The following is an 11,656-nucleotide window of genomic DNA, read 5'->3' as shown; positions in this document are numbered from 1 at the left end:
AACTGTCTGCACTCCTGAAAATATGATTCCATAAACATATGTACCATGCAAAGTATGTTGTTTGAGCTGATCAAAAGCAATTATTACAATAACTATCCTTACCCTTTTTATGTCCTTTGGCTCAAATTGAGACTGCTACGGTTCTTGTTGAGGGCAAGGCTTGACATGAAGCTTCTTTTTGCTTTAAAAAAGAAAATAAAAAAAACTTTTAAATAAGTAACTATGTTGAAATTAGAGGTAAGATCTTTAGCCTGAGCCTGACTCGACCCGACCCGAAATTTGGGTCAATCATTACGTTCGGGTCGGGCTGGGCTTTTCTCTCGCTGACTTTTTTTTGTTTTTTTTAATAAATATATGTTTATAAAAATGAATACTAAAACGATGCGTGGGATACTAAACTAAGGAATACTTGTAAATAAATAATTTGGATAAAACAGAAGGCGCCGCTGTAAGGTACATTATTATATTTAAAGCCTAGTGGGCTGCAGTATTTCTCCGCGTAATTAAGTGAGTGCGCATTGTGGTGTCATTTAAAACTGTTATTCTACGGATCGCCACTAGGAGGTGTTAGCGGTCTTTGGAATGAGTATCACCCCTCGTTTACAGCAGTAGCCACACTTTATGACAGTCTGATATGCCTTGAGGGAGTTCTGCCGTTGTCGCCTCGCGTGCACAGAAGTTGCTCTTTCGCCCTGCAGTCAAGACTGAAGCAACGTGATGGCAAAGTTTCACTCTGCTGAATCGTTTGACCTCACCCAGCCTTTGGCATGGCCGTCCTGGAGACAGCGTTTTTCCTTACGACAGTCTGATATGCCTGAGGGAGTTCTGCCGTTGTTACCTCGTGTGTCTGTTAATAAAGCCCAGTTGTTGAACTTCCATGAATACGTGAATTCCTGATACGCATCAAGATCTCTCTTTCACTCTCTTTGTCTGGCCTCTTATTCTGTGTTCCAGCGTTATTTCGTTGTGCAAATGTATTTAACATGATCATAAAAATATGTAGATTATTTTAACCTTAAAAAATCTATCGTTTTTTTCTGCCAAGAATAACTATGGGATAAATTGAAATTCCGAGTTTGCTTCGGGCTCGGGCCTGCAAATCAAGTTAATTGGTCGGGCTGGGTCGGGCTTTAATGCCCGCGGCCCTGGGTCAGGTCGGGCTGGATTTTTTAGGTTACATCTTACCTCTAGTTGAAATGCAGGTAATATTTACACATATACAGCCATTTTATTCTTTGAAAAATGCACAATACATTTGTAAATTACATGTACATGACAAATTTGAAAACTAGGTGGAGTGAGCAATTTGTTTTTCCATACATTGGTGTGTTATCAATCAACTATATTGTACAGTACATTTACTCACATTTTGGATGCAAACATCACCCAAATCATCTTCCAAACATGTCGCCTGTGTAGCAGTTTCCTTCGACTCATACTCACTCCATAAGCATCTCATCCACCATCTGAAACAAAGTTTGAACTGTTGTTAACTTGGGCATGATGATGCCTTCAACACAGATGCACAGCACAATACATAATACGAAATAAAATGTACAACAAATGGAAAGCTAGCAGTTCCTCATTAGAAATTGGTACCTTTTTATTGACTGTATATCAATTTGGCAGTGTTATTTTTGCCATGAGCTGCTAAAATAAGTGCTGTTAACTTTCTAGATTGTAGTTCTTACCCCACATCATAGCCAAGTGACTGCTTCAGGGCCGGGAGCGGGTCAAACGAGTCCTACTTGAAATGTGCGCTGTCCAACACTGACGTTGGAGTCAGGTGTCCATTTATCTCTCGTCTGTTGTACTTACTTTGTCCATTTTTCGCGAAGAACTGCATCTTGAAGGAACCGAAAAAGGCTCACGCCATTCTCCCTTCGATTACAACAAAATCCGTCCACGCAAAGAGACGGCATTCTAGAAATTCAGTTGATAAAACACACAGCAGTTGTAAGCTTGCAGCGGCAAAGCAAAGACACTGACTTCCGTCCTTCCGCTGACGTCATATCCGATTCGGCTGCTGGCCAGAAATGTGCAAAAATGGGACATTGAAAAATTCGTAGCTCACGTAAGTCTTGTTCATTTTAGCATATGGGTCCAAGAGCCTTTTTTTTTTTTTTATTTATTTTTATTTTTTATTTTGTAGGTCTTGGGCTCCCTCTACACCTAAAAATTTTGGTAAATCTTGCTTAAATGTACAACCGGGGCTGCTTCGTTAAAAGTTTTTAGGGCGCGCCATTAAGTCATTTTTGTAAAAATAGCACAATCCACGATAAAATATTGCTCATTTTGTCAGGCCAGATGTGTGTGGCAAGTTTCATGTGTTTCTGTGCCCTCAAAATTGGCGTTGTTTTCTTGGCGAACAGAGCTTAGCCATACCCACAGCGATTCCCGAAAACTCACAAACTTCTTGTTGTGACATCATGAAGGCCGAAGCTCTTGCACCCCAACACACCTGCCCGGTGCCTCAGGTCAGCAGACCAGACACAATTGGAGGTACCGAGGGCTAAGCGGAGGCTTAGAGGAGATCGAGCCTTTGCTGTTGCCGGTCCCTCCCTTTGGAACGACCTACCACTAAATATTAGGCAGTCCCCATCGTTATCCTCTTTTAAAACACGTCTTAAAACACATCTGTATTCTTTGGCTTTTGGCGCACCATGAGACTTGTTCTTGGTGTTTTGTGGTGTGTATGAGTTTGATGTTTAGTCTACTTATTTATGTATTTATTTATCTCTTTATTCACTACTTCTTATTTATTCACTGATGTAAAATGTATTTACTTGTAAAAAAAACAAAACAAAACAAAAAAACACCTGTATTCGCTCTTCAAAATGTTTGCTTTGTACTTGTTTACTGCAAAATTGATGTTTATGTACAGCACTTTGTATACAGCAACGCCTGTTCTTAAAGCGCTTTATAAATAAAGTTGAGTTGAGTTGAGTTGGACAATAAAATGGGCTAGACTTAGTTGTGATTTCAGGCCGTGACTATTAAGTTGCATGAGAAGTTTTGGATTTTTTGGATCTTGGACATGGGAGTTATTAAGCATTTGCTCTTTCTGGACGAATGAAATTTTAAAGGCAATATTTGATGCCCCGCCCCCATCATATAGTATTTCGAAAAGTCAAGATTTTTTTGCCCAGTTGTTGTCTCACGTCTTAAGGTGATATCTGCCAAGTTTGAAGTCAATCGGATGAAAACTGTTTGCAAAGGGGGGAAAAGTATGACCAGAGTGAATGTGCCAAAATGGCCCAAAATTGGACACTCAAAAATTCATAGCTCACTTCGTGTACATTTTAGCTGTATGGTCCCAATAGACTTTTATTTATTTATGTATTTTTTATTTATTTTTTTTGTGCGTTTCTGGGTCCTACAAGTGCCTGCCAATTTCCGTAGCTCTAGGTCAAACGTGCCGGGATTGTTTTTTATTTTTCTACGCTACGCTATAGGGTCGCCTCAAATGTTGTATGTATCAAATGTTCGCCGGGCTGAAGAGTGTGCAAAGTTTGGTGAGTTTTTGTGAATGTTTAAGAATAAGAAGAAGAATTTTTACAAAAACAACAGGGACCTTGCAGCGGTCGCTACTCGGCCCCTAATAATAATAATAATTATAATAATTCTAACGAAAAACAATAGGGACATCGCAGCGGTCGCTGCTCGGGCCCTCATCATTGCTCCAAACGATTACACAATTATTAACATTGTTGTCGATTAATTTGATAATTGATTACTTGTCAATAAAGCTAAAAAATGTATTTTTCTGAGTTTCAATGCATTTCCACTGTTTCTTTCAGTGAAATGATTTTGATTGTTCTACAGATGGGCTGTGTCTTCAGTCATGACCCGTCAGAACCAGATCCCTACTGAGGATGGCAGCCAAGTCACACAGGCGCTCATTCCTCTTTGGGACATGTGCAACCACACAAATGGACTAGTAAGTTTGCAATTTCCTACTCAGTAAATATGGAATAACAGACAGACAGACAGACAAATAGATAGTAGAGCTAGGTGATACAGAATTATTGTTATTGTATCAATTGTATTTATATAGCCCTTAATCACGAAACAATCTCAAGGGTCTTCACACACCCATAGTTGACCAATTAAAAAAAAAAAAAAAAAAAAAAACATCCGGGGAAAAATTAGACACCTTGGGAAGGGGCTGCAGATATGGGAATCTCCGTTCCAGGAAAAAAAAAAAAAAAAAGGATGCCGAGTGGGCTAAAATTTACAAAAGATGTGGTGGTATGGAATGTTCGCTATACAATGGTATGTGGTAGTATACAACTTTAAGTGTGAGAGTCAATTTAATAAGGTGAGGCACTGCAGCAAAATTTCCTTTGGATTGGTAGGTCCTCCTCCAAACCCGAATTTGCACAAAATGTGGTGCTATACAATGTTAACTACAATAGAACGAGGGTCCATTTAATAAGATGAGGCACTGCAGTAAGATGCCTTCGGAGTAGTAGCTCCTCCTCCAAACCCAGCCTGTTCAGTCAATGCATAAATCTCCATAACGGTCTGAGATGGTGGCCTGCTTCAGATATTATACCGGTCAATTGGTGCAAAATTCTTACAGCCAAATCCAATTTGGTGTTTCTCACCTTAGAGAACGAGAAGAAGCAGCAGTCAAGCAGGCCAATGTAGTTCATCCAAATGCAAGAGTATACAAATAAGTCTTAAGGCGAGGTTTCAATATTTCTGCTGAGGTAGCAGCTCTGATTTCCATGGGTAGGGCATTCTGGAGCACTGGAGCCCAAATTGAAAATGCTCTTGAACCTGTGGACTTCTTTTTGGCTCTCGGCATCACTGTGTTGTGAAAAATAGTTTTGGGCTCAGAACATATGGTACCACTAAATTGAAAGCACTGAACCATGTAATATTTTGTGTATTTATGTAACAAAACCTGAAAGTCGTATCTCAAATGGACTGGGAGCAATGCAGAATTCTCTCGTCCTTGCATCTATATCTAGATAAAAACATTCAATATATTAATATTGAAAATTAAAACGATAGGCACACAACAATGTAGACTATCAACACTCAAGCTGCGTGTACTGCTCAACTAAATCGAGAGCTTTGCCTTTTGGCTCAGCTCTTTCTTCACCACGACGGACCAATACAGAGTCCACATCACTGCAGACACTGCACCGATCCGCCTGTCGATCTCCCACTCCATCCTGCCCTCACTCATGAACAAGACACCAAGATACTTAAACGCCTCCATTTGGGGCAGGATCTCATCCCCGACCCGGAGAGGACACGCCACCCTTTTCCAACTGAGGACCATGGTCTCAGAATTGGAGGTGCTGATCTTTATCCCAACCGCTTCGCACTCGGCTGCGAACCGCTCCAGTGAGAGTTGGAGATCCAGGCTTGATGAAGCCAACAGCACCACATCATCTGCAAAAAGCAGAGATGCAATGCTGAGGCCACCAAACCGGAACCCCTCAACGCCTAGGCTGCGCCTAGAAATTCTGTCCATAAAAATTCTGAACAGAATCGGTGACAAAGGGCAACCTTGGCGGAGTCCAACCCTCACTGGAAACAAATCCGACTTACTGCCGGCAATGCGGACCAGACTCTGGCAACGGTCGTACAGGGACCGAACAGCCCGTATCAGGGGGCCCGGTACCCCGTACTCCCGAAGCACCCCCCACAGGACTCCACGAGGGACACGGTCGAACGCCTTCTCCAAATCCACAAAACACATGTGGACTGGTTGAGCAAACTCCCACGCACCCTTGAGGATCCTGCTGAGGGTGTAGAGCTGTATAGAATCAGATTTGTGCCAAAAATAATCAAGCAAAACTTCTTGTAGCGTAAACAAAACTAAAAGGAGTCAAGCAAAATTGCTTGAAGTGTAAACAAAACTTTTAGTTTCAAGCAAAACTTTTTGAAGTGCAAACAAAAATTAAAACTTTAGAAAAATGTTTGTCCTCGATGACATCATTTTTCATTTACGCTTCCTGGTTTTCCCTTTACGTTCCCTCGTTTTTCGTTTACGTCCCCTTGTTTGCACTTCTTTCTTTTGCGTTGACGTTCAGAGTTTTGCTTCTGACTTTTGGCACAAACCTCACACAGATTTGTGCCAAAAAGAATCAAACAAAACTTTTTGAAGCGTAAACAAAACTACAAGGAGTCAAGCAAAATTGCTTGAAGTGTAAACAAAACTTTTAGTTTCAAACAAATTTTTTTGAAGTGCAAACAAAAACTATGAGTTCGAAAAACGTTTGCTCTCGATGACATCATTTCTAGGGGTGGGACAAAAAACCGATTCGACCGAACCATCGGTCGTCAAGGGGAGCTAAACGGCCGTATCGGTAGCAGACTTGTCAACCGATACAAAATCCGCCGGGAATCCTTAGATACATCGCTTGTAAAGCTGTGGACCGGATATCGCGTGGCTGTGAATCGGTTGCGAGTGAGGCTTTATGGTTTTCATAACAATAGCAAGAGTTCTGCGCCGTGCTCTACTTGTTTTGTTTACATTTCAGTAGCATCACTATTCAAGCTACTTCCCTGTTTACAGAGCGCTAGCAAAGTAGCGTTCAGAGACGCTTCATTCCCCGGATGTTGTAAACATAATGCAAAGACGTTACGCACCTTGGGGAGGAGCCTTCCGTCAACGCCGTGCTCGCGACACGGCGCGCGCGCGCACAACGAGTGACAACATGCAACAGTGGAGACAGTTAGCAGAAGCCGGTGCCGTACATCTCGGTATTTCCCATGGCTATCGAGCCTCTCGGTGCACTTGTATGTCCCGGGCCGGCGTTGGTACTGCACGCGAGCCAAAAAGAATAACTCCCGTGACGATCCAATGCATGGATTCAAACCACACAGGTATGTCCCACAGCCAACACACCAGCTAAGCTAAAAGCACACTGCAAGTATCTCATTTCTCAGTTTGTGGCTCCCTGTCAATGTATACAACTAGCATGAGCAGCAGATAGGAGAACTGAGACGTGCCCGTGATTACGTCATCAAACGCAAAATGAACGACAGCCCAAAAAAACAAAACATAAACAGTAGTGATTCCGTGGTCATCATCTTGTCTCAGATTAAAAAAAACAAAAAGATGTCATACATTAACCAAAAATGAATATGATGGCAAAAGAAAAACAAATATTGTTAAAAACAAAAATTGTTGATAAAAAGGGAAGGGCACTTTTGGAAATATTTTTGGATATATTAAGTGGTTAAAATGTGTTTGATAGATTTATTGTTCCATAAGGTGGCTTCATATTTCTTTTGGCTGGACGGTAGGTTTATTTCATGTCTTAAATTTATGTTTCTGAAATACTTCACAATGTGCACATATTCTGTTTAATTGTGTTGGTGTCTTTTTAAAGGTTAAATAATTATATTTCAAATTGAATTATCAGCCTTTTTTTCCTGATCCTTATTTTGAATTTTAAAAAAACTAAAAAATAAAAAACAATTATAACTCTCAATAACGACTAATAAATATTTAACCTGATACATTTTTCAGTCATATCGCCCAGCCCTTTGTTGTGGTCCATTTAAATAATTGATTCAATATATAAAAATATAGAAGACATTTTTGTTGTTGTTGTTTTTTTAAACACATTTGTAGATACTGTAAAAATGTGTGGTGTTTTAAGATTAATGTTTACAAGCAACAAATGTCACTATAAGTTTTGAATATTGAAATGAATCGTATCGAATCGAAAATCGTATCGTTCCCAAACTTAATCGAACCGCATCGAACCGTTCTGTTCTGAAAGATAATCGTTTTTCAATCGAATCGCAACCTGTGTATCGAGATACATATCGAATCGGCCTCATGTCAGAGATTCCCACCCCTAATCATTTCTCACTTACGCTCCCTGTTTTTTGTTTACGCTCCCTCGATTTTCGTTTATGCTCCCTCGATTTTCGTTTACGCTCCCTCGTTTGCGCTTCCTCATTTTGCGTTGAAGCTCAGACTTTTGCTTTTGACTTTTGGCACAAACATCACGGGTGGGCGGGCTTAATAGAGAATGCATTTTCATTGGCTGGTTGTTCTTGAGTGACAACTCAGTGGCCCGGATGTATCAGTGCCACGGATTTCTACTTGTAAAGCGGTGATCTATGCTTTTCTATGTTCCGTCAGAACAGTGTATTGCGCATGTGCGGCGGCCATTTTGCTTTGAGACAAACAATGCAGCGATACTCCGGAGTGGACGTGCGTTTTTACGAGCCACATCTTAAGTAATGTGTATCGACTCGTTTTTTCATCATAAATATCCTAAATAGATGAATTATGTTTACAACAAACCTCTGCTGCTTTGGTGTCTGCTGGCGTGTGACTGGCTATTATGGTGACCGTGATCGAAGGAAGGCAGCTCTGCATTAAAACTTTACCATGGCCCGGGAGACATTTGGGAGAGTGAAAAATGTCACCGAAGGCACATATATGTATGTGTTCTCTTTATTTCGTCGATGGAACTGGACCAACAGCTGAAAATCCAGACCCAATAACCAGAGATTGCAGTGTCTGTGCAGGTATGTGTAACGTTCTCAGCAGCGAGGCATGATAGTGAATTGCAAATGCACCAAAACAGACTGCGAGTTCCTGGATTGGCAGCACGAAGCCAGTTGGGATAGGCTCCAGCACCCGCGACCCTTGTGAGGAATAAGCGGTTAAGAAAATGTTTAGATGGATGGACTTCGAATTTACCTACGTACGGAGGCAAATGCAGCTTAGTTGTGAAAATTAAGATAAACTGGAGTATCACTTATAGAACTCAGTAGGCCTATTGGATGTTTTAAAAGATAACCTATGACCAGACGTGGACAGTACTCAAGTGTATAAATACTACTTCTAACTTGGGCAACGTTTTGAATAAATTGTACCGCTTAGAGTAGCTTTCTGATTTTTCCTTGTACTTCAGTAACATATTGAAGCATCTGTACTCCTATTATAAAAATGAAAACGTTTTCATGTGAGCAAGTCTTTAAGCGGCTATTTTAACCTGAACCATCATACCCTAGATTATTTTCTTGCAAAATATTTGTAATTTTACAATCATGTATGCTTTCATCCATCCATTTTCTTTACCGCTTATTCCTCACAAGGGTCGCGGGGGTGCTGGCGCCTATCTCAGCTGGCTCTGGGCAGTAGGCAGGGGACACCCTGTACTGGTTGCCAGCCAATCGCAGTCATGTATGCTTTGCAAACAGTAAATCAGGCACCAATGCTGTCATTACTTATAGTACTGAAGTTTTGCAAAAAACAAAAAACAAAAAAACTCTTTACTAACTTATTTTAACTTTTAGTATATTTACTAGTGTTGTTCCAATGCCGTTTTTTGCCCCCGATACCGATACCCAGCTTTGCAGTATCAGACGATGCCATGCCGATACTTAAGGTTTTTTTTCCTCAACATGAAAAAGCTGTCCTGCCATTGGTTCAGAGCATTCAAGGGCAAATAGGACATCTTAGATCAGCATGCAGTGAACATGTCACATATCAGTGAATGTCGTGCACGAGCAAGACGCAAGATGCTGCATCCAAAATCCTATATTAGGAATTAATGGTATCGGCATGTTACTTGTGAGTACTCACGATACCACTATTTTAATGCAGTGTCGGCGCCTCTGCCAATATCAGTATCGGAACAACACTAATAATTACTCGAGTACATATATTGGCTACTCTGCACCTCTTCCTTTGACATGTCTGTCAGTGTTGCAGAGATGTGAGCAGTGTCATTGTCAGCAAGCCATTTTGTTAACATAACGAGGACAAATGTAATTATGACTTGTTGTTTTTGTTGTATTGAACATAATCTCAAAAGTATGAATATCTTGCTACTAGGTGGAGGAAATAGCCCGTCAAAGGATAACCCACTTCATCAGCCAGCAGTCAAGCAAGTCAGCTGATCTTCAAATCAACGCTGACACAACAGCCCTTCTGGACCTTTCATCAAATAAAACATTTCAAATTCATCTGGTTTATTGAATGACACATTCTTCACTTTGAATACAGCATTTTATTTTATTTTTTTCTGTAAATCTTGATATGGTTTAACTTGTACTCAATATTTCAAACTCAAAATTGGAAGATGTCTTGGAAGCATAATTTCTTCATTTTCTGGGCAAAGGTACAGTGACATTCTCTCCAAACAGCAAACAGGATCTTCAGATGCTGGACTTGACTGCACCTTGATGTCATACCATTTGCCACCGTCTCACTGATGGATCAATGGGTAGTTCTCTTTTGTTCCTCGTCGACCGTCAGATGTGGTGCTCAACAGCATGCAGTGTCTCCTCAATGCACATACAGACAATAATGCATACCAAAGAGATGTCGCTAGAGTGTCCTCCAAGTGACTCAGCGTATGACTGCATGCTGGCACCTGTACAAACAAAATATTTATGCCATAAATAAATAATGATTTCTAAAACTGTCAGGTAAAGGTCCAGTATATTTCCCCCTTTATGTTAGATGGGTCATTATCAAAACACAATCATCGTCCTCCATAGGTTAACTTTTAGCTTTGTCTTGTGAGCCAGAAGAGAAAATATTGATCGCATCAGAATATTAGTAACACTGATAGACATAATACAGACATTGCATAAATGTTTCAATTTGTATTTTTATTTGGCTTTGGCATTATGTTGAAGCCAAAAAATTGTTTGAATTTCACTGCAAAACTCGTTTTAACAACATATGGGTGTACGGGAATTTAAATTGGCCTAAGTGAGATGAACAAATTACCATAAATAAAAACAGCAACTATATAATCAACTAACATCTAATGAAAGGGTGTCGAGTTTATCTAGTAAGATCAAGTAGACCGGTGGCTTTTTTTTTTTTTTAAGACCGTATAAGAAAAAGTGCAGGAACAAGTTGTTTGTATTTTACACTACCCATAAGACAATGAATGGCCCAGGTAAAACGAAATCCATTATGGACAGAAACTAACAGCCAAAAAGAAGGCTTCAAAATTGTGACTTCAATATGTTTAGTCTCGTGAAGATTAGCAACACGACATTAGCTTACTGGACCGCACCGTATATGATCGTACAATAAATCTTGACTTTCTACTAAAACCGCTTTCTTTCCGGCCAATTTGAGGTCTCTGCATGTTAACCAACGTTTAATCTGTTTCACACTGTGTTTATCGATTGTGCCATGGAGAAATTTCACACCTGAGACGTCGTCCTCTTCCAAAATGTAACGGATGTTGAACAATGAACATAGACACACAGTCACACATAGATCGGCGCATCTGCTACATCCGGGCCACTGAGCTGTCACTCAAAAACACCCAGCCAATGAAAATGGATTATCTATTAAGCCCGCCCACCCGTGATGTTTGTGCCAAAGGTCAAAAGCAAAAGTCTGAGCTTCAACGCAAAATGAGGAAGCGCAAACGAGGGAGCGTAAACGAAAATCGAGGGAGCGTAAATGAAAATCGAGGGAGCGTAAACAAAAAAAGGGAGCGTAAGTGAGAAATGTCATCGAGAGCAAACGTTTTTCTAACTCATAGTTTTTGTTTGCACTTCAAAAAAATTTGTTTGAAACTAAAAGTTTTGTTTACACTTCAAGCAATTTTGCTTGACTCCTTTTAGTTTTGTTTACGCTTCAAAAAGTTTTGTTTGATTCTTTTTGGCACAAATCTGTGTGAGGTTTGTGACA

The 11,656-nt window shown here is 40.3% G+C and overlaps 1 protein-coding gene across 5 annotated transcripts in view; it reads left to right on the top strand.

The window, feature by feature from the left end:
• setd3 (SET domain containing 3, actin histidine methyltransferase) overlaps positions 1-11,656 on the top strand; it is a 412,972-nt gene that overhangs the window by 206,024 nt on the left and 195,292 nt on the right. For all 5 annotated transcript variants that reach the window (XM_077538338.1, XM_077538340.1, XM_077538339.1 and 2 more), the window contains one exon: positions 3,826-3,940. In XM_077538338.1, the coding sequence (XP_077394464.1) occupies positions 3,826-3,940 (115 nt within the window). The remainder of the gene's footprint in view (positions 1-3,825; positions 3,941-11,656) is intronic.

Source organism: Festucalex cinctus, chromosome 12 (genome assembly GCF_051991245.1).
Source record: "Festucalex cinctus isolate MCC-2025b chromosome 12, RoL_Fcin_1.0, whole genome shotgun sequence".
In the NCBI taxonomy this organism is placed as follows: Eukaryota; Metazoa; Chordata; class Actinopteri; order Syngnathiformes; family Syngnathidae; genus Festucalex; species Festucalex cinctus.
The sequence above is the reverse complement of the archived record's forward strand: the minus strand, read 5'-3'. Positions and strand labels throughout refer to the sequence as shown.